A 24,455-nucleotide genomic window follows, 5' to 3' on the forward strand; every position below is an offset into this window, starting at 1 on the left:
CACTTGCTGGTTAGTTGTATCGAAGTTGTGAACCATGGTATTGGCACCATGTTCTTGGCGCCATTGCCAGGGGAAGAAAGAGCCATGAATTTTACATAATTAAAGTGTAATCACGATTACGCGTACCAAGTTGCTCACATTGCCAGGGATTGTTCGAGCCTGGACATCACAATTTCGTGCACCAGACCACAACAACAATAAGAAGAGGAAGAGGCAGAAGAGCAACCTCACTTCTTAGCACTTCAACCACCACTACACTACCAATATCAACAATTTCCAAATGGATTCAACTGGGAACAATTGCAAGGAGATGTACATCAAATGAAGGGAGACCTACACCACTTGAGGGAAGATGTCAATCAACTCAAAGAAACTCAACAACAACAATGGAGCCAAGTCAACCAAAACATTCAGCAACTCCAAGGGGGTTTTGAGAACCTCAAGGAGCAGCAAGAACAATTTGACTGGAGAGAGGTGCGAAGTGCACTAGACAAAATAGTAGAGCAAGGCAAATGGCAACAGAGGAACTTGGCCGAATTCAGAAATCTCTATGATGCCAGAACCATATCCAGGAGGTAGTACGACATCAATACACAAGCGAAGCTGAATCACTTGTGTAACGCCGTGGCCACTCTAAACCCAGGATACCCAACCTTCATGCAAGGAATGGAAGAGCTAAGTGCAAGACAAGAGGAAATCCTAGCCAAACATAAGGAGGATGAAAGGAATTATATGAGGAGGGCAGGATTTTGGAAGCCCAAGGATGCCAAAGCACAAGAAGGTTCCTCCAAACCAGATGAAGGTGACTTCTCCCCTTCCAATAAGAAGGACAAAAGGAAGGGGCCAATGAACTAAAGATGAAGCTGCTCAAGGTTGTTGAGTCCTATGGTTAACACTTTCTAATTTCTGAAATCCTATTTTAAACTTTTGTTTGATTTACTTTTTGAATAAATAATCATGCTAGGATAGTTTATGTTTTATGCTTAGTTTTAATTCATGTTTGAAATCTTTATAAGTCTTTTAAGTTTACAAGAAAGAAAATGACATGTATTTCAAGTCTTCATTTCAACATAAATAAAAGTAGAGCTTGTCTCCATAAGAGTTACTATGAGTTATGCAAAAACAATAAGAGAGACCAAGGCCAAGAGAGATCATCAAACAAACTAAGAAATAAGAAACTAAGTGTAGAACCTTGGATGAACTAAAAAGAAAATGAGTCATGGAGGGCAACTAGTCCTAGAAGGTATAACAAGGGAAGGTTAAGGGGTGTTCCTTGAATATCTATAGAACCAAGAAGTAGTAAGCAATAAAGGCCCAAGGCTCTGAGCATCAACTACTGGTATGGAAAAAGAAACATTAAAAAGCTCAAAAAGAATTAAAGATCTTAGTAGATGCTTGTGGTGAAGATGTGTCAAGAAGAGACCTGGGCAAGTAAATTCTTAGGGGTGTCTCAACACCTAGTACCCTAAAACCAACTGGTTTGGGAGTGCTAATTGAAAGCCTAATTAAAGGGTTGTCTTGAGAGAAAACACTTAGAGTCGTGGTCAAGAAAGCAAAACAACCCTTGCTACTTCAAGGTGATAATCAATAGAAAGGACCCCTAAAGCCTATACCTGAAAGAACCCTCAAGGATCCAAGAGCTTTTCATGACATTAAAACATTCATACATGAGTTGAACACTTAGTTTTACTCTTAGTTGTATTGCAATCATTCAAAGCCAATGCCTCATGTTATAAAGGGCTTATTCACATTGATTTGCTTGGGACAAGCAAAGCTTAAGTTTGGTGTTGTGATGACTTGCATCATCTACCCTTCTTTCTTGCATAAAGAAGACCATAAAAGAGCATAAATCTCATTTGATCAGTATAATTCATGCATTATTTGATGAATATTATGGTACACTACTTTGAGATGAGTTGTGCTGAATTTCAGGTGAAAAAGGCATCAAAAATGGGTAGAAGACAAATAAGAAGCTGGGCGTGTGAAACTGGCGTGCCACTTGGGAGCAAAGGCCACAAAAATGCACTGGCGTGGCACGCCAGGAGTTAGGCGTGGCACGCCAGCACTAAATTCCAGAGGGGAAGTCCAAGCATGCACGTGGACGTGGCACGCCAGGGACTAGGCGTGGCACGCTAGTGCAAAGTTCCAGAGAGCAACAATGGAGGACACAAAAGGGGCGTGGCACGCCAACTCACCATTCCAAGAAGAACCTCCACTATGGCATGCCACTTGGTATTGAAGGCGTGGCACGCCAACTCCAAGAAGTCACTTGGGCGTGCCACTTAAGAGTCCAGGCGTGGCAAACCAAGCTTGAAGAGTTCACAAATCCATGGGCGTACCACTTGAACAGCATGGCGTGGCGCGCTGGTACAAGAATCCAGAGAAGGGGCTAAAGGCAATTGAAGACTGGGCATGCCACTTGAAGTCGAAGGCGTGGCACGCCAACCTCTCAATCTCACTTAGGCATGCCACTTGAGCAACCAGGCGTGGCACGCTAATGCACAAAGATAACAAAAGCAAGGACTGGGTGTGCCACTTGGTATCGAAGGTGTGGCACGCCAACCCAAGCATATCACTATGGCGTGCCACTTGAAGGCTGAGGCGTGGCACGCCAACTACTAGAACCAAGGCAAGATCATGAGTGTGGCATGCCAGCCTTTAGGTGTGGCACGCTGGTATAAGTTTCCAGAGAAGATGAAGGAGGCCAATTACATGGGGCGTGCCACTTGGTATCGAAGGCGTGGCACGCCACTCACTATTCTTCACTTAGGCGTGCCACTTGAATCCCAGGCGTGGCACGCCAGTGTCATTCAGAGAGCAAAGAAGCATTGGGGCGTGCCACTTGAATTCGTGGCGTAGCACGCCAAACAGAGAAATCACTCACTCACAAAGGGGCGTGGCACGCCAGACCCTGGACGTGCCACGCTAGTGCAACTTTCCAAAGAAGCTTAGCCAAGCAAAAAGGCTAGGGCGTGCCACTTGAGTTCGAAGGCGTGGCATGCCAAGGTTGTTAGAAAGACGAGCGTGCCACTTGAAGGGCTGGGCGTGGCACGCCAAGCTAAAATTAAAGAGCACGTGACACGCCACTAGAGCGCCAATCACACGCCAGCTGGGAGGTCTCACTTATTGAGCTTCTTTTCCCTCCAAAATGTAATTTTTCTTTTTCACTTTTGTAATTCTTTTATTTTACTAGGAGTAGTATAAATACCCCCAAGGAGTACTGAAGAAGGGGGTGAAGCAGTTAGTTTTAGATCCACTTTTACACTTCACTTTTGAGTACTTTTTGAGCTATGAGTAGCTGATTTCCCTCTCATTGAGAGAGGGAGCTCTGTTGTACTTGATGGATTGATAATAGTGAAATTCTTCTTCTCTTCATCTTCTTTTTGATTTTCTAGAAGGAATTTCGTTTTAATGCTTAGTGTTCAATTATCTTGGAAAAGAGATCGAATGCAATTGGGTTTCATGGGAACCTTGGGAAAGAAAACATGAAACCATGCTTGAAATCCCTTCTCACACCTGAGTAGAATCTGGGTTTTGGTGTTTGGATATGTGACACATAATCCTCCCTCTACTTAGACCTATAATGGTGTGTGGTATAATCAAGGACCAAGCATATCTCTCTTCATGAGCAATTAGACCAAGGAATTGGATATTGATCAAGATCTGAGAGATTGAGTCACCAAGGGATTGGGGCTCAATCAATCATGATTGCCAAGAGATCAATGAGTTGCGTGATTGAAGAGTATATAAGCTATATTTGATCCAAAGAGACAACATCTCCTGATCTCAATGAATTTCCCTATTCTTATCTACCCTTCTCTCTTTATAGCTTACTTTTACATTCAGTAATTCCTCATTTCCATTTATATTCAAGTCATTTATGATTCTGCACTTTACATTCTGCCATTTCCAGTTCTGCACTTTATTATTTTTCTTTATATTCTAGCCATTTACATTTATGTCATTTACAATTCTGCACTTCACAATCTTATTGATCCGCTTGACTAATTCATCAATTAATTAAAGCTGCTCGAATTTGCCAATCTCTGTGGATACGATCCCACTCCACTGTGGGTTATTACTTGACGATAATTTTGGTGCGCTTGCCAAAAGAAGTGATTCACTCATTTTGAATGGGGTAGTGAATTTCCGTCATCAAAGAGCCCTGCTGAGTCCTATGAATTAATAAAAGTACTACTGTTTCTCTTCGATTCGTGTTTGATTAATTCCAAGATGTATATTCATTCTTCATCACTATAAATGCGTTGAACTGGAATAAGGTTATCACATTCTACATGGGTTCAGAGTGCGTCTTTCATCGGACAATGATGAACCGCCAGCTTGAATATACGTCTCTCGGACGGCTAATCCACGACTTCGTTGGGTACTTCTCGAGACATCAGTTCAGCCGATTTCCGGGGAGATTAGGGTCTCTGTGGTAGAGGCTAGAACCAAAGGTGCAGCATTCCTCTGATCCAGAAGATTCGACCTTGTCTATGGCGTTTTGAGTAGGATCATCAAGGAGAATGAACTGTACGAGCTTCACCCTCAATCAGAATGGATCCGAACTAAACCTGTGGTTCAGATCTGGAAGAGTATTGGCAGCTGATCAAACCAGTGTCAATCACATACAGCCTGCCATTAAAGAAATCACTCACAAGCAAAGGAAATAGTACTGCCAGAATTAATTCAAAAAGACTTAGCAACTCCAATCATTTACCTCATTCTTATCCCTCTTTTCACAGTTTACACAACTTCTGAGTTCTAATTACCCTGTTTATTTATTCTCTTTACTTTTATGCAATTAAAAATAACATACCAATATCTCTTACTCTTTCATCTACCTGACTAAGACCTGCAAGATAACCATAGATTGCTTCAAGCTAACAATCCTCGTGGGATCGACCCTGACTCGCTCAGGTATTACTTGGACGACCCAGTGCACTTGCTGGTATTGTATAAAGCGTGGGGATTCGTGCACCAGTGCCAACTAAGAAGACTTCAAGGAATGCATGCTGGCTTGCTGAAGCCAAACTTGAGAAACCTTAAGTTTGGTGCCAGCCAAAGAGAACCAAAGGGAAGCTTTTGTTCCTCCAAGTTTGGCTCCAACCTTTGCAACTCAAGTGGTCCCCATTCGCATACAAGGTTACACGAGACGAATTAAATTAATTTTGATTAAATTTTATTTTATTTTAAAATATGAAAAGATATTATTTAGTTTTAAAAAATATAATTTAAATTAATTAGGATTAGATATAAAAGGGAAAAAAATCAGCCCTTCGGGCTCTCTTCTCTCTTACCACATTCCACAATTTATAGTTTTTCTGAATCCTAGTTTTCTCTCTGAACCATGAGCAACTAAACCTCCACTGTTAAGGTTAGGAGCTCTGTCTATTGTATGGATTGATACTGTTATTTTTTATTTTAATTCATGTACTGATTTTTATTTCAAAAATTGTTTTGTTCTTTATCTTATGAATCTGGGTGGAACGAAAGTATGACCCTTGTTCTAATTGAGTTCTTGTATAACTTGGAAAAGCTCTTTACTTGAACAATAGCTTGAAAACAATTTCTCTTAAATTTCTAATTATCTGGACTTAACGGGATACGTGACATATAATCCTCTTATATTTGGGTAATTAGGGTTTCTGTGGCATATAAACTAGAATTGAACTTCACCCTCTAATTGGAATTAAGTGACCAAGGAATTTGCGGTTGATGGAGGTTAGAGGAGCCTAAAAAGGTCTAAGGAATCAGGGTTTAGTCACATATAGTTTGCCATGAATTAAATCTTGCATGATTAAAATAGTTAGTAAGAAAAATCAATCCGGAAGATAGATATCTCTGAAGCCTTAACTGTTTCTCCATATATACTTCACAACTTGTTTACTGCCTATTTTTCTGATTTTATGAATTACTGTTTAATACAATTGAGACCCAAACACTATTTTCTGTTTGTCTAACTAAGTAAATCACTTAACTGTTGTTGCTTAGTCCATCAATCTTCGTGGGATCGACCCTCACTCACCTGAGGTATTACTTGGTACGACCCGGTACACTTGCATGTTAGTTTGTGGATTGTAAATTCTGCACCAATATTGAGAATTAGGAAAAGAACTAGAATATTTTTGAAATTGCATCCATCACAACATACATACATATATAGAAAATAATTTTGGTAAAAACAACAAAAATTTCTAAGAAATTTCTTTTAGGGCATACCATTGAGTTGACTCGAAAAATTGTTTTTGAACTTGCTTTGAATGATTTTTGTGGAACATAGTTTTAGAGTTAAGAACACACGACCTGTGAGTTTTGAGTCTAATGGTATGGTTACATCATTTGACCATAATTTTGATTCTTGTGTGTTGTTTTCTTCTCTATGATTATAATCTTTGGTTTGTTTAATTCTATATGTCTATTATTTAGTGTATATATATGCATTTATGTGATTGAAGCCTTCATTTCAATTAGCTCACTTACCCTATATAGCCTACCATTTTATCTACCTTTTCTAGCCCACTTTGAGCCTTTTTTATCCCATTTTATTCCTCATATTGGCACATCACTAACCTTAAGCGAAAAATAATTAATCTTCCTATTTGGGGTACATACTCATGTATGAGTTAGGTGAACCATTTGCATTCTCCTTTGGTATATACTATGTTATTGTTGATGAAAAAGAAAATAGAATTAAAAAAAAGAGGAAAAAATAAAAAGGGGACGAATTACCCCAAAGAAGAGTAATAATAACAATGCATATGTTTTGTGATGAAAAAAATGCATGAGTATGTGAAAAAGGTAGATTATGGGTAGCTAGGTATTGTGTTGGAATTACATAGGTTGTTATATATTAGGTGAGAGCTTAAGTTGATTAAAGTGCATACACATCCAGTGAGGGGTTCGATTACTCAATTCTATGTTTCCACACCTCTTATTATGTATTCTTACAAGTTGCTTCATTTTAGAACTTGAATCAATTCTTTGGATTTTGATTGCATTGAATTATTTCTTTGTTTAGCTTTATATGTCCATGTGCTTGCTTGAAAATTTAATTGTTTGTTTTCACTAAATCAATAGGACATTATAATATAGATAGAAATAGATAGCATGTAGTATACTTGCATGCATATAGATAGTTACATTTAATAAGTTGTTTACCCTTTGATCATTCTCCTTTGTTTGTATTTAGCATGAGGACATGTTATTGTTTAAGTGTGGGAGAATTGATGAATCCATATTTGATGACAATTTTTGGCTTGAATTGGACAGATTTCATCACATAAGCTCACACTTATTTACCAAACTAGCATACTTTTGTGATTTCTCTCTATTTTGAATCTAAATGTGAAAACATGTGTTTTTTGTGCTTAATTTGATCATTTTAATTCCACTTTTATTCCATTCGATGCCATGATATGTTTGTTGAGTGATTTCAGGTCCTAGAGGGAAGAATGGCTAGGCAAAAGTGGAAGGAAGCATGCAAAAAGGGAGAACACATGAAGAAAACAAAGGAGAAGTACATAGTCAAGTGTGCGTACGCACAACCTTCTATGCGTATGCACAAGTGGAAATCAGCAAGTGTGTGTACGCACACATCTGTGCATACGCACAAGTCCCAATGCATGACTTCATTAAAATGTCATGTGGCTCGCGAATTTGGGGCTCTCTTGGCCTAATTTTGGAAGTGCTGAGGCTGATTTGGAGTGCTATATGAAGGAGGATCATTTCTTATCAAAGGGGGACACTTGGGAGGCCTCATTACACACATTAGATAGATAATTAGGAGTAGGAGTAGTGTAGAGTAGTTTTCTCCAATTTCTCTCTTAGTGTTCACTTAAATTTCATTGTAGAATTTTATACTTCAAGCTTTGATTTTGGATTTTTCTTATCTCATTGTAAGTACTCTTTAATTTCCTCTTTAATCACATTACTTTTTTTATATTTTCTCATGGTTCAAGTTATTTTGTTAATATATGCAATTTTGATTTCTTGAATCTTTTGTTGATAAATTTGATGTTTTATGATTTTTATATGCTTGATTGAGTTTCTACTATTGATATTGTGAATAGTTTGGTTCTAGTTTTCATTATCTTTGGTAATTTACCATGTTTTGTTTTTATGCCTACAAGATGTTTGTGAAAATGTCAACTATAGATTTTGAGTAGATTTTCATACCTTGGCTTGAAAAATGAGTTCCTAGGATACTAGAGTCATAATGTTTGACATTTAATGGTAATTCTTAGGTTGTTAGTTGTCTCTTGTTTCCATTAACGCTAGCTTTTTACTAAGTTAATTAGTAAGTTAGCTAGGACTTATGGATTAAGGTCAATTATGCTTGCTTGACTTACTCCTCGATGTTAGGACTTGACAAAGCGAGATTAACTCATTATAATTACCATAGTTGTGGTTATGACAATGATAGGACTCCTTAATTCTCATTCCCAAGTCAAGACTCTTTTATGTATTTATCGCATTTTCACTAGTTTTGATCTTGTTTCCTTTTTAATTGCATTAATCTCCTTTTTGATCATTTGTTAGTTCTTTTATTCCTTAGTTCTTTTAATTTTCCGTTCTATACTTCAAAAAACCTCCATGATTTCACAACCAAAAGTAGACACCTTAATTGCCTAGTCCGAGGGAAGACAACTCGGGATTTCACACTCCCGGTTTTTATTGGTTTGTATTGTGACAAACAAAATTAAACTTTGATTGAGAACTAATTGTTGGTTCGGAACTATACTTGCAATGCACTTCTTTTTAAGGAAATTCCGAGTCGACGTTTGGCACTCATCAAACGCCTGATTTAATCTCTAATTAGATTAATCAAACCGTGGCAAGAGGATTGTGGATCTTGAATTAGAAGCAAGAACAATGAACAAGAGAATGAGAAAATGCGTTGAGGTTGGAACAAAATCAATCGATGAGGATGTTGAAGACATCAGAGATGTCTGATTCTTGGAAAAACAATGCTCATGCTTTCTTATTTTAACTCATGCAAAAAAATTTTCACAGCAAATCATTGATAACTAAATTTCAATTTCTTGGTAAATTAATTTTTTTTAACCCAATTAATCGCCAATTTCTTAGTCAAATAATCAAGAGAAAAGGTGAAGAATGGTTTTGATTTTAAGCCACATAATATTCAAAAACTATTCCTAGTTGAATTATATGTCACGTATTTAAAACTAGTTCTAAATAATTGAAGATTATGAGATGAGTTTAAAGCAAATTCTGAAATTAATTTTTCCAAAGTAATAACAGAATCTAAGATAGAATTAGGTTATTTCACAATACTTCTAACCATTAATGATGAAGAACGAAACTCAATCTTGAAAAAGTAAAGAAGCATGAATTAAAATAAATAAGCACACACATTATAAATCCATAAACCAAACAGAGCTCCAAAATTTCAACAATAGAGGTTTAGTGATTCATGATAATGAAGAAAACTAAGATATGAGAGAGATGTAGATATGGTGATTCTAGATCTCTTCCAGATTGTCTCTCTTGTGAACCTTTTTCACTTATTTATATCCTAAGTTCTATCTAAAATTCAAATTTAAAACTAACTCTAATCTTATCTTTAAGAATGATAAGATAACTACCTACTTGAATTCAAATCAAATCTTAACAATACTTCAAATCTAACATAGAAATAAATTCTAACAACCAAATCTTATCTTTTTAAAAGGAATTAAATGCTAACTAATCACTTGAATCTTCGGATGAAATTAAGGCTTCCTAAGAATGCATTATTGGAGTTGGGCCTTGGCAAGAATCGTATTCTGGGAGTTTTGAAACTTGAAGCACTGGCATTGCTTCTAGAATTTAGGCGTTGGCCCAATTAATCTTCCAAGGACAAGGAGCCACCGGGAGTTTGGTGAGGAAGCCGGGCGTCGGCCTAATTGTGCAAGGGGGACACCTGGTGGTGGTGAAGAGACGCCGGGCCTTGGTGAAGGATGCTGGGCACTTGTTGTAATGTTTTGGGTATCCAGTTTTGAGGTTTTTAGGTCCTGGCTGAGCTTCATTTGGACTGTATTTATATTTTTTTGTTAAAGAGACTTTAATCCTTAATTACTTTAAAAACAAAAACTCCTGAAAATACAATAATACTAAAACACAATAAAATTAGTATATATACATTTATAAATTTTATATACTAAAGTAATAAAACTTTACTCTTAGAAATTAAATTTAACAAATATTATGTCATGTTTATGCCAAAATAAATTATTATGGAATTCCAACTGTACCTGGTGACAATTAAGAATTGTGGATATGGTGGATAGATATCAATGGAGTGTTGAATTCTGGACATCAGAGTAAGAAAAAGAAGGTCATTATTGTAATAACACTAGAAAATTTGGATTGAGAGAAACCAAAAGATCTTTGAAGACAAAGTAGTACAAAATTTTGAAATTGCCATGGCTATCCGAAGACCTGCAGAGGAGTTTTGGGGATGAGTACTCAATAAGAATATACTGTACTCTCAGCATATTCCTTCCTTCTTTTTATTCACACTAGTTTTATTTACTTCTAAGTTATTTCAAGTGTTATTTTTGGAGAGTTCCATTAACTTGTATTTGTTGTCCTTAGTCCGAACACACATTTTATTATATCATTAAAAAAAATTTCTGATTTTTGAAAAAAAAAAGATATTTTAAAGTAAAAACAATACCATATAATATAAAAAATATTAATTGAAGTATAAAAGTATAATAGAACATTACTAATTTCACTCTAAAATATATATTTTTATTATAAAAAAAATTTAGAATGTGCTGGATGACCCGAAGCATAACTCGGAGCTAACCCAAAAATAACACCAAATAAAAATAACAAACTCAAATCCAAAGAGTATTTGCCCATTTCGGTCTCCAAAGAATTTCAGACCAGACACTTTAGTCTCCAACTAAAATTAATTACACAATTGGTCCCTAACAATTAACTCCGTCAGTCACTTAGGTCTTTCATTCCGTCAACTCTAACAGAGGACAAAATAGTCCCTGACAACTCTAACAGGGGACAAAATGGTCCCTGACCCCTTCTGTTCAGAAACGACACCGTTCTCCCCCAATTTTCATCATATCTCGCATAACCCTAATATTCATACTCTCCTTCTTCACTTTCACAGTCTTCTTCTCCATCTTCTCCTTCCTCCTCTTTAGCTCCAAGATCAAGCCATGGTGTAACTACCACGCATGTCGCACCTACCTCAACATGTCATGGACCACATACTTTCCAAATCTCTATGACTGGTACATCTACCTCCCCCGTACTTCACCCACCAAAAGCATCCACCTCCATGTCCTCGATAACAGCATCACCTCTAACCCTGACAACATCCACCACATCCTCAAGACCAAGTTTCACAACCGTTCTCTCCCTGCCGCCACCGGTGCCCCCGTAGCTGCTGTCTCGTTACTTATTTCTTATCAACTAAGTCGGATATTCATTTTATTATGTAATCGAATGGTTCTTTTCATTCTAAAGTGGATATTTATTTGTGTATACTGTTAGTATTTTACTTGGTTTGCTTGATTCTACATGCACATGCTCCGCAGGATGTTCATTTTACTATATATGCGGATTGGTCTTTTCACTAAGATGTGGATTTTCATTATTAAACACCACTTAAAGAAAACTCCAGTTGGTTAGGCGCGCCTTCGACTTATGGCTCCCCTGGAGGTTGCTTCTTGTCTTAGCATGGCACTCCATGGTGGAGTGGCATGCCATCTTCCTTGGTTCTCCCATGGACTTCTTTGCTTGTTCTTCCTTTTCTTTGGCCTTGCTTAAGATCTTTCAATAATCTCCTAAACATATCAAAGCTCAAGGAAACTCCACATAAAATCAATTAAGTTTCAAGAACCTCAATTATAATAAGAAAATTACTAACTTTATTCAAAAAAATGATAAAGAAAATAACTAATGGTGCTCATGCATCACAACACCAAACTTAAGATCTTACTTGTTCCCAAGCAAGAAAAGAACTATGTACAAAGGAGTTTTCTAAATGAAGTGGGTTGAAGAATTGTTCCATAAAATTTCGGTGAGTGAAGTGATCAAGAGAAAGTAGGGTAAACTCTGAGTTGTGTGATCATGTATAGATTTCAGTGCTTGCTAGGCCTATAATCTAAAGTATTAGAACTTAAGAATTTTATTCGGATGATATTATAGAAGTCTCTTTATATGTTTTCAACTTGAAGATAGCTTCTCCTTTCTTTCCCTTGTTGTGATAATTATTTTCTTTTCTCAGCTCTTTCCCTTTTTTTTTTCTTTTTTGGGGGTGTAATTGCACTTAGTTTTGAATCTAGATGTTCTATCTCAAGGCAATATTTTAAGATGTTTTTTCAATCAACACTCCTAAACTAGTTGGTTCAAGATATCGGGTGATAAAGCACCCCTCGGATTTACTTGCTCAAGCCTCTCTCCTTGACACAGCAACACCACAAGCACTTAACTAGGGAATTCTTCGAGTTTTGTTTCTTTTTTATTCTTCCCAGTCATTAGTGCTCAGAGCCTTAGACCTTTCTCTCTTTTTCTTTTTGCTATTTCTTTGTTTTATTGGTTTTTGAAAACCTCCATAATACTTCTCTAAACTTCATTCCATGTCTTAGAGCTTCCCATGTAAATTTTCACTAACATGTAACCTCATTACACAGTCACACTATCAGACTATACTTTTCTTAATCTTACTTGCGCAAAAAATAAAAAATTTTCTTCAACTTATTGAACAAAATTTGTTTATATGTCCTTTTTACATTTTTAAGGATTTTGGGCACAAGTAAATTAAAAAAAAAATAAGGTAAAGTTAAGAGGAATGAAATCATGTCTATCAACATAACATATAAGAAATTAAAGATTAAAGACAAAGTTATCTCCCTCTTGTATCTTCTTTTGTTCTTCTAGGCTATGTTTCACGTAGCCTCCAATACCAAATTTATAGTGGTTGCTTGTTCTCAAGCAACAAAGAAAAAACTTGGGTGGTGAAATTATGTTGAATGATCATTATTATTCATAAAAATAATGTATGCATGAGCATATTTAAATAAACTAAATTAAACAAAAAAAGCATACTAAAATAAAGATACTAATGATTGGGTTGCCTCCTAATAAGCGCTCTTTTCTTACTAGCTTGATGTGTTGCTATTGTTTATGGTGGAAATTGAACATGGTGCTTTAACTCCTCCCTTCTCACTGTGAACTTGCATCTTTTGCCTTCATCTATGAGCTCAATGTGTTCAAGGAAAAGGATTTTGTTTACTGTGTAGAGCTCTGACCGTATGGTGGATTTTTCTGAAAATATCTATGATGGTAGCAAGGGGGACGATCGGTACTGGTTTGAGGCCGCAGCAAGGACCACGCTGGGCAGGGACGCAGCGTTGGGGAGGACGCTGGGCAAAGGTGTATCGGGATAACGGCGGAATAGAAAAGGAGAAGGTGGCTTCGTTGTAGTGACGGCGAGCGAATGTGGCAGTAAAAAGCTTCGTGTCGGCGACAGTGAGCGGCGTCACAGTGAAGGCAACGATGAGCGTCGTCACAGGAGCTGCGGTAGTGGAATAGTTGTGGTAAAACTAGGGTTTAGGGTAGTAAAAGTAAAAATAAGTAAATGTGTTATTAGGTTTGCGGGTACAATTTGTTCACGTTGTTTACAATTCTTGTTGTCTATCTAGCAGAATTAAATAGAAAATAATCAAAATATTGAATAGTTAACGATCACGCTTTATATTTTTAATTAATTAAAAATTAAGATCTATTTTTTAATGTATTGTATTCAGGGATGGATGCATTCATCGAGTAGTGGGGGCAACTGTCCCCAGTAAAATTTCAGAAATTACTTAGTAGTTCTTAATAAAATGTCTTAAATGCCCCCACTGTATAATTAGTTTTGACCCCACCCCAAATAAAATCCCTAACCCTTCTTTTTCCCCAATCTTCTTCATATGCTCCAAGTCTCCAGGCTTCGCAGCCTCAAGCCTTCGCAGCCCGCACTCAGCACTCTTGTCTCTAAAGACCAGAGCCACTCCACGTCTCAGCCAGTGTCACGGACTCACGGCTCTCTCCCCGCTGACGTCTCTGGCTCTCTGCCCTCCTGTCTCCAGAGTCACTGCCGTGTCTCCACATCTCCGTGTCCCCTTCTGCCTTCTTCTTCATCGATCGGTTCTGTCCGTCCTTCTTCTTCGAATACTGCAAATTTGCGATCCTCTTCTCTCTTCAGTTTTCACTTTTCACTCTTCAGGCTTCAACAGAGAATGCCTGCCTTTCGTCCTGCTACTGCTGAACACCGCACAGATCCGTCACTGGCTACTGCCTACTGGGTTCTACACTTTTGCTTCCTAGTTCTTAGAGTTCAGCTGTTCAGATTCAATTTTGGATTTTTTTTGGTACATTCATGAATCATGATTTACTGATCTGTAATTCTACTTATTCACTTATTTGCTTCATTGTTGTTTGATAATTGATTTAGTTGGTTTGTTAATTGTGAATTTGTGATTGAATATTTGAATTTGTTCTGATGTAATTGCAAGTTTAGTTTGATTAATTTGTTTGTTAATTGTTTTTGTGCATTGACTTAATTTGAAGACTGTATTTACACTGTACTTTTTTTTCTTACTCGATATATAAAGGTTGAGTCTTTTCTACATGTTTAAGACGGGAAAAATTGGAGACCAATATGTAAAGATTTATTAATACAATCTGCAAAATCTTATTTATAAAAGTTTTATGTGAATGTGATTATGTGAGACTGTGGAGAAGTAGAAGTCCATCATATTTAACTTCTAATGGATAAATTTTATCAGCTTTGAAATAAGTTTATATGGTATTGTTTAAATTTTATTATAAAGCCTTTTTCCAGGCTATGTTATCCATTCTAGGCTCTAGCTATGAAAAATTGAAATGCTCAATTTCTGTTTCTGGACTACTAATGTTGAACAATGAGTAATATTACTTCATTAACTTGGATGACATTTATAGCAATTCTGTTTCGTCAACAGATATGTATCGGCACCGCAGGAGCTTAGAATGGATTGAAAATTGGGATATTAGTTGTTGTTGTTGTTGGAAATTTATTTAAATGACATATGTTTATCAATTTTGTATTTATAATTTTATATTATAATTTTTAATTTCTATAGAATTGTGAATTTTTTTTATTAATTAATTAATTTAGATTTATAATTTTATCTTATTAGTAATGGAGAAATATTTTAAAAGAACCTCATTATTGGAGATTAGATCCCAAAATAATTCATCGACCTCTTCTAATAAAAGGAGGTTTTTAGAATTCGAAGTAGATAGTCTTATAGTTGATCCAGGACAACGACCAAAGATTTCAAGTTATCACCCGAATGACAGAGACAAAGTGTTTCTTCTTTTAAAGCTAGCTTTAGTTTTGCTCGTAGAACCTGCATCAGTTGAAAGAACTTTTTTTACTATGAATATCATAAAGAGTCGACTTCGTAACCATATGGGAGATGAATTTTTAAATGATTGTTTAGTGACATACATAAAAAAAGAGACATTTGATTATATTGACAATAAAAAGATTATTCAATCTTTTCAAAATATAAAACCTAGAAGAATGAAATTCTAAATTATTTGTTATTATTTTGAATTATTATTTTATTTTAATTTATTGGTTAAATAATTTAAAGAATATTTCTATTTTATAATATCATAATATAATTATAAAAGTTATTATTATATTATATATATTTTGTCTCTACTTGACAAAATTTTCTGGATCTGTTACGGATTGTATTCTATTAATATATAATTTTTGTGATGGGAATGGTCACTAGTAATTAGGGGTGTGCATGGCCCGGCCCGGCCCGATCCCGAACACTTTAGGAGCTAATTTGATGTGATTTCATCGAGTCTAGGGTCGGGTATGGGTCTCAAAAGTAGACCCGATCATTATTTCGGGTCGGGTCCGGGCTATAGCTCGGGTCACCCGAAATCGGCCCGGTGGCCCGGTCATCATACACAATTAATATTTTGTGTTATTAGTGATGGATGATGGCTATTATTATGTGAAATTTAAGTATTGTAAACCTTAATATTTTGTGTTATTAGTCATTATATATAAGACTATAAGTTAATGTTTTATGTTTAAAATGCATAAGACTTTAGACTAATACATAATCTTGTGTTATTTGTATTGATTTAAATATTTGGTGTTATTAGGCAATATTAGTATTGATTATGGTTATGCTTTAATTTTAGAGAAGAGTTAGTTCTTATTATATTTTTCTAAGTGAATTTTACCATGTCAAATAATGGTTGGAGTCTTGGAAATTTGGATATTTTTACATGCTAACTTACAAGAAGATATCAAGGTAATATAATGTTAACGGCCCGGTTTTCACCCGGTTTTTACCCGGTATAATCGTGGCCCGAAAGTATATAGGTTTCATCGGGTCTAGGATCGGGTTCGGGTCTAACAAATAGGTCCGATATATATTTCGGGTCGGATCTAGATCACATCAAACCTGGTTTCACCCGACCCATGCACACCCCTACTAGTAATTTCACTAATTTGTATAAATTAACGTCTATGTACAGAATAACATTTTTGTCGTATTATTGTATTTAGTATTTGCATAGAAAAAATAAAGAAAAAATAAAAGTTCATTAAACGCAACATAAAGTTGAACACAAAGAAGGTGTTGGGATAAGAGTAATTAAAGGCAATGGAAGTGGCAAGTGCTGTTCGTTCTTCACTTTTATTTCTGAGATTGCAAACACACTCTCCCTCACACCTTCAAAGACTCAGCAGCACTAGTGCCCATTTCTTCGCCTCAGCAAAAAGAAGAACAAGAACAACTAGCAGGCTTCATCATGCTCCTGCTTCTTTTCACCAAACTAGTAATTTCGTCGTCAACTCCTCCACTTCTTCTTCTACTACAGCAGAACCTGCTGCTTCTGGAACCTTTTCTGAGGTAGAAAGGATTAAGAACAAGTGCCTCAAATGGCAATGGAAGGGTCAGTATTCCATTAACTACTTCGCATCCCCTGATGATGATGATTCATCTGATGAGGAGTACCCTCCTTTGCTACTTGTCCATGGATTTGGTGCCTCTATTCCTCACTGGCGCAGGTAATTATTTGGCTCACTACTATCACTTTTTCTTCTGCTGTTGTTCTTTTCTTTTCTCATCCACCCATTTTGAGATATTTATCCTTGTTTATAACTTTTTCTTATGCTGCATTCATTTCTAGCCACATGTAAAATGGAGCGTAACATAACATCATAATGATAATGATAAAATTACCTCAATTGGTTTCATACTTTTAGTTATTAGTTATTACCCTAATTGGAATTGTTTTCCTTCTCTAATTTGGAAGCTAATTATATTAGTGAATGTTATCACTGCCTAAATTTTAAGCTTCCAATCAGGGTTTTATTTTCACTATTTTGCCAGAATCCCATTTCCATATATTGTACAGTGATTCTGGTTATCCCATCACCCTTTTTCCCGGAAATTTGCAAAATCACCAAATTTTAGCATATGCTTGATAGATCGAGAAGAAAGAAGGGAAAAAGAAAAAAGAAATAATAAGTTAGTTCCTACTGTTATAGTAACTGATCTTGGTTTGGTTGGTTGTTTGCAGAGAGACCACCACACATCAAAAGTTCGCCTAACCTATGTTAAACCGTAGGCTTTGACGGGCGGGCTTTCGGTCGGGTTTATAATTTTTTAAAAATGTTCTAATTTAGTATTTTGGATTATGTTTTATGTTTGATTGATTATGTTCTAAACTTGTAGATATTTAATTATGTATTTTGGAGAATATTTATTTTACTTTTGGACAATGTTGGTTTTAGTATTTTGTTTCAAAAAATTTGGTTTATTATTATGTTTATTATATATTTTTTAATTATAAAGACTTTAATGTTTGTTAATTTAGAAATTATAATATTTTTATATCTTTAGAAATTATAAATTTATTAAAATGGTTGTGTAATTATTATATTATTTAATACTTTTTTTTGATAATTTATATTATTTAATACTTAATAGTAAAAAAAAATTAAAAAAAAGAGATTTGGCGAACTTGGCCTGCCAGCCCGCTGTTAGAAGGGGCAGGGTGAGATTTCAGGACCCCTCATTAGGCGGGGCAAGCCGGGCTTCCCCCCTTGCCATCCCTGCCTATCTCCTGTGTTAGTTTTAGCATAGTGAAACTAGTACGTAAAGTGTTAAAGTTAGGAACTTAGGATATCTATCTAGCATGGACCAATGAGGATACTATCATGCTATGTAGATTTCAGATGTTTAAAATTCAAAATCAAATCATGGCAGAATGGTATCTCTGGTTTTACTGTTTTAGTCTTACTAATATGCTCCGTTAATTTCGGAATTTCGGATAGATGGAAACTACACTAAAGAGTGTACTGATCTGACCATGTATTGAGCGCAAATTCAATCCCAATTTAAGTAATTTGAGGCTTTTTTCTTTCCAGGAATATAAACACACTGTCCCAGAATTATACTGTCTATGCCATTGATCTTCTTGGTTTTGGTGCTTCCGAGAAGCCACCAGGCTTTTCATATACCATGGAAACATGGGCTGAGGTAACTCTTTGTTGAGCCTTCATCTGAAATTAAACTGTCCACCGTTGCCAAAACTTACCATGTTCGAGTGCGCTATTTGCTATCAACAGTTGATCCTGGATTTCTTGGAGGAAGTCATTAAGAAGCCAACTGTACTAATCGGAAACTCTGTTGGAAGTCTTGCTTGTGTCATTGCAGCCTCAGGTATATTTGGTAAATCCTCAAGTTGTTTGCATATCCAACTTCTTTTTTGCCTAATTTGTGAGTTATAGACTTCAACCCCCAGATTCAAGTCAAAAACTTGTTAGAGGGATTGTGCTGTTAAACTGTGCTGGTGGCATGAACAACAAAGCAATTGTTGATGACTGGAGGATTAAGTTAGTCTTACCATTGCTTTGGCTGGTTGATTTTTTATTGAAGCAAAAGGGAATCGCCTCAGCCATTTTCGAGCGTGTTAAACAGAGGTATTATCTCCAAATTTTGCTTATATTTTTGACGAAGCAATCTGAATTAAAACGTGTGTTGCTTAAAATGCAGAGAAAATTTGAAGAACATTCTGAGTTCAGTGTACGGCGATAAGGAGTCTGTGGATGAAGAACTGGTGGAGGTAAGTTAACAATTTTGTTGTTTGCTTCTTATTATAATTATCTTCTTTTGTTACTTAGAATTTGCATTTTGACACTGTATGTGAAGATCATTAGGGAACCGGCAAACGATGAAGGAGCATTAGATGCATTTGTATCGATCGTAACAGGGCCGCCGGGGCCGAACCCGGTGCAGTTGATGCCGAAAATCTCGGTGCCGGTCTTACTTCTGTGGGGAAATGAAGATCCTTTCACTCCACTTGATGGACCTGTTGGAAAGTACTTTTCTTCATTGGCTTCTGAAAAGGAAAATGTGAAACTGTGTGTACTTGAAGGGGTTGGACATTGTCCTCATGATGATAGACCTGAATTAGTCCATGAAAAATTGCTTCCCTGGTTAGCCAATCTTTCAGATTCATAGTGAAAGTGTAGCTAGAGTGTGCATAAGCATAACTCAATATTGATAGTGATTTCATGTGTATTTATTATGCTCATAATTTTATTTGTATTCAGCTTTAATTTCCATTAGTTTTAATATATTAATATATTGCTCTTCACATTCCTCTGTTAGATATTAGATATAATAATTTAAATCTTGTGTTGTTTTGTAGTCCTGAATTTGTGAATGAGTTAAAGTTATTGAAGGGGGTGGTTGATGGTGGAGTACTGATGGTTGCAATATGGGGTAAAATTAACATTTTGATAAGATTCTAATTTATGTTATTCTGTCTTGTGCATCTGTATCAATTAAGATATAAAATCTATGTACAACGTTGAATAATAGAGAAGTGTTTTTTCTTGAACTATACTCATTTACGACCAAAAATATTTTAAAGAGGGTTATCAAAAAATTATTTTACACGAGAGATTTAAAAAAGAAAAAAAACTAAACGAATGATTATAAAGTGATATGAAGCAACTTATTTTGTAGAATGTGAAACTCCCTGCTCTAAGTGTAGAGTTGATTATGGTGAGAGAGAAGTAAGAGCTAGTGAAGATAGGGACTATCCAAGAAAATAGCAATAACAAGAGACTCGCCTTCTTGAGTCTGGACAAATTTTCCAGTCTGAATCTGCGAATGCTGTTAGGAAAAGATAAACTGAAGAACGTTAGTTAATAAACACAAATATAGTCTAGAGATGGTGAATTGCGTAGTAACTAGTAAGGATAAAGATAAATTTTCTCCCCTAGAGAACGTACTTTTATTTTTTCGTACCACTTGGATTTAGATAATTTAAATTAAAGAGCGAACATTAACGTACTATAATACTTTTTAAGGCTTATTAATTTAGATATGCCATGCGTGTGTTATGCATTGATATGGAGGATGGAGGTGCTATACATGGATGTGGGACAACTTTTGGCTGAAACATGGTGCAAGAAATCGGACCATCCGAATTCTTTTAAAAAAAATTGGGTTACCAAATAGGATGGTCCGAGTTTTGAAAGAGAGAATTTGAAATTCACGGTTAATTAATCGGGCCGTCCGATTAGTTTTTTTTTTTTTTATAAAAGGAAAACGGAGCATTCGATTAGTTTTTTTTTTCATATACAAAGAAAACAGACTTTCCGAATTTGTATAAAAAAATATTTTCTTGAATATGTGAGTTGGTATAAAAGAAAACGGACCTTTGTGTTCCTGTATCTAACTCCCTCAGTCTGAGTTGTGCTCTCCTGACACTACATGTCTGTGCTCTCCATAACACTGCAACACACCAACCTATCCTCCATATTAAAAATAAAAAGCAGCTTTTTAACGGACTCTCAAACAAACCCCAAGAACTTATAAGAGTTGTATTTTTCACACCACTTTAAAATAAACATAAAAAAATGTAAAAAGCTTAAAGAAGAGAGATTGCAAATTTGGATTTTATTCTAATTTCATATAACCTTTTTAACTACATCTAGTCCTCTCCACCAAAATGTCAAAGATATTCCATTATATATCAAACTTATAAGGTGCTTGATAAGGATTATACTCACATACATATTTATATCATACATAGATTACAAAGATTCTATTTTAGCATTCATTAGAGAAAGAAAGAAAAAAAAAAAAAAAGAAGAGCTCACAAAACATGTGATTCTTACCTTTTTCTTTGTATCTCTATAATCTTTCACTCTAAACGAGAGTATCTCTCTAAACAACTACAATTCAAAGAACTTTGATATACCTTATGAAATTTCTCATTATTTGTGTATTAAGTCTCACTCCTCTTACAGATTCCGACTCTAAGAACTGAAAGTAATTCTAACTTCAAGTATAACTCGAGTATTACTGTACCTCACAATATTTTCTCCAAATTTGTGTATAAATCCTCATAATTTAGAGAATCACACTCTAAGAAAAAGAGCTATACAACTCTCCTTTTTATAAGGTGATATGTGAAGGATCGAATCTCCCTTTTACAAATTACAAACTTATATGTGAATGATCGGAATATTAAAACTCTCTACCAACAAAATAAACACTACGAACAAACTCAACATTATCTCCCAAATTGTGATCAAAATCACTTAAAAAAAAACTCATGAATTGAATGAGTAAGTTTATAGCAATGTATGAGGATTCAAAAATTGTTAGAAGGTAGTTGGAATACGTTTTAAAAAATCAAAAACACATTTTTCAAATTAAATAGCAGCCCATATGATCGGTTTTGACTTTTCATAGGGATTAATCCCTGCAAATTCAAAATATTTGGTACCTTAACAACGTAAGGATTGACTCTCCCTTATTATATAGGTATCGATCTTCTCCCTAATCTTTGAAAAAAAGTTCTAAAACGTTATTTTAAATCCCAAAAAATTTTTACAAACAATTTAATTATATGATCTTTAAAACATTTTTAATTTGGTTTAAAGTTTTTATCTTTTGACAAAATTCTAAAGTTCTACAATTAATATTCTAAATCTTGGACTTTGAACTTGTCACCTTCTTTTCTTGCATTCTAAATTCTGTGATGAGTGAGCTCATTAAACTTGTAACAAATTCCTTTTAAAAGTTCTCCATTTGATGAAATTCGATATTCAATTTTTCTGCTAGATCTTCAAAAATTGAATTCTATTTTTGTGAAGTCATCAAGTAAATTGTTATTCACAAAAATTATATATCATGCATCAAATATATTTATTGTATAGTAAATATGTTTATCATTGACGAGGCAAAATTGATACGCTCGTAAACTGGTAAGTGCAACAAATCGCTCCAAATAATATCACGGTGAGTGAATATCATTCTCACGAGAATTAACGGATTGAAGCAAGTAATGCCTAATTAAATATCTAATTAGATCAATCAAACCTTGGCAAGAAGATTGTGAATCTTGAAGTAGAGCAAAGAACAATGAAAAAGATTGTTGATTATGAACGAGAAAAGTCTTAAAAACTTTGAAAAAGTAATCAAGAATAGGGATGTTAAAGATTTCGCGATGTTAAATTCTTAGAGAAAGCAATACTTGTGTTTTTTTACTTTAACTCATGTAAAAATCTTTTCACAGCAAATCATTTATAATTAAATTTCAAATTTTTGGTAGTCTAATTTCTCTTAACTTAATTAATCGCCAATTTCTTGGTCAACTAATTAAGAGAAGAGATTAAGAATGATTTTGATTTAAAGCCACACAACTTTCAAAATACTATTCTTAGTCAAGTTGAAAATCATGAGAAAGAGTTTCAAGCTGATTCCGATATTAAATATCCCAAAGTAATAACAGAATCCAAAATAGAATTAGAATATTTTCTAATACTTCTAATCATTAAAGAGAAAGAACGAGACTCAATTTTGAAAAAGTAAAAAAGTATGAATCAAAATAAAGAAAATACTTGCATTACAAGTCCATAAAAATAAAACAGAGCTCCTAACCTTTAACAGAGGAGGTTTAGTAACTCATGGTAGAAAAAAGTTAACTAAACTAATAAAAAAATATGCTAGATGATGATCGGGATTCGAGGATCCTAGATCCTGGATGATCTCCTATGAACCATCATTCATTTATAGCTAAAATTTGATCCCAAATATCGATGCCCAGAGTCTCTTTAGATTGCTAAATGTCTTGTCTTAGAGTAGTTTGTGTAACACCCTATCACACAAAACCTTATGCTTAAGTCATAAGACAGAGGTGGTGAGGTATTACAACCTCTAAAAACAAAATTATATATATATAATATAACGAAAAATATTTATAACTAGGAGCCTTAAAAAAAGGGTAAAGCAAAATCGGTAAAACGAAAAGCGCAACACTCATGAAGTGACAAAGCAAACGAAGAAACGTAAAAGATAGGCTAACACGAATAGGTATAAAAGAGTGCCAAAATACAGATAAGAGGCCAGAGCACCTCAGTATACATACATACATACATACATACATACATACATACATACATACATACATATATATACATACATATATAGGAAAACCCAAAATACACCAAAAATATAAAGTTACAGAACCCGTGTCTCCAAAATAACCTCTAAGAGGAAGTTAATAGATCATATATATAATAAGTGGAGATAATAAGTATATAAATAAATATATATAACCAAAATAAAGTCCCAACAACTCAAGATCTTCACTATCAGAAGCTTCCAGCATGCCTCAGCGAGGAGCCTCACGTCCTGCATCTGAAAACCACAAAATCCGCAAGAGTTGAGAACATGAGGTTCTTATCATGGTAACAGTGCCCACATATCTAACATATAATGTCCTGGAAAAGCCGAAGGCAATCCTAGAACTTCCGACATATAATTAAACCCTATAAACATAACTAAACCATGAAAATGAAAAAGGCAACTAGCTAAGGGTCTTCAGACGATCTAATACCCTCAATCTAACTCCTCCGAACCTCCCAACCGCCACCGGAATCAGTTGTTACAAGCACATTTATTACACACAAGAAAATCACAGGTAGAAAGCATACACAACAGATAAACAAGTAGTAAGTAGTTATGCAATCAATTAAGCATTCCATACAAAACACACCAAACAAACATATAGATGCATATGATGCATGCCTGTCCTATTGGCTGATGAGTTTCATCTGTCGGTTATCAAGCAAAATCCGACATGTCCGGTAGCTAACCCAGACACTGTCTCTCTGTTGTGCATTAATATCATTAGAGGAAATACGTGCCCTGTCACCATTAGAGGGATTATGTGTCTTGTCACCATTAGAGGGTATTTGTGCCCTGTCATCATTAGAGGGTATATGTGCTCTGTCACCATTAGAGGGTATCGGTGCCCTGTCACCCTAACAACCAGAGAGAAAATACAAGCATACTCACATCTAACATTTTTCATCATGACTCATTTAC

The 24,455-nt window shown here is 35.3% G+C and overlaps 1 protein-coding gene across 2 annotated transcripts; it reads left to right on the top strand.

Annotated features, from left to right (window-relative positions):
* Positions 1-16,586: 16,586 nt before the first annotated feature.
* Positions 16,587-19,702, top strand: LOC112779399 (uncharacterized). Of its 2 annotated transcripts, none has more exons than XM_025823640.3 (6): positions 16,587-17,104; positions 18,470-18,581; positions 18,671-18,764; positions 18,847-19,024; positions 19,098-19,167; positions 19,254-19,702. In XM_025823640.3, the coding sequence occupies exons 1-6, from the start codon at positions 16,698-16,700 to the stop codon at positions 19,563-19,565; spliced, it is 1,173 nt and encodes a 390-aa protein (XP_025679425.1). In that variant the 5' UTR covers positions 16,587-16,697; the 3' UTR covers positions 19,566-19,702. The 2 variants fall into 2 exon arrangements, with proteins under 2 accessions (XP_025679425.1, XP_025679426.1); XM_025823641.3 differs by having other exon boundaries at positions 19,262-19,702.
* The last annotated feature ends 4,753 nt before the right edge of the window (positions 19,703-24,455 follow it).

This window comes from Arachis hypogaea, chromosome 19 (assembly GCF_003086295.3).
Source record: "Arachis hypogaea cultivar Tifrunner chromosome 19, arahy.Tifrunner.gnm2.J5K5, whole genome shotgun sequence".
Taxonomy (NCBI): domain Eukaryota; kingdom Viridiplantae; phylum Streptophyta; class Magnoliopsida; order Fabales; family Fabaceae; genus Arachis; species Arachis hypogaea.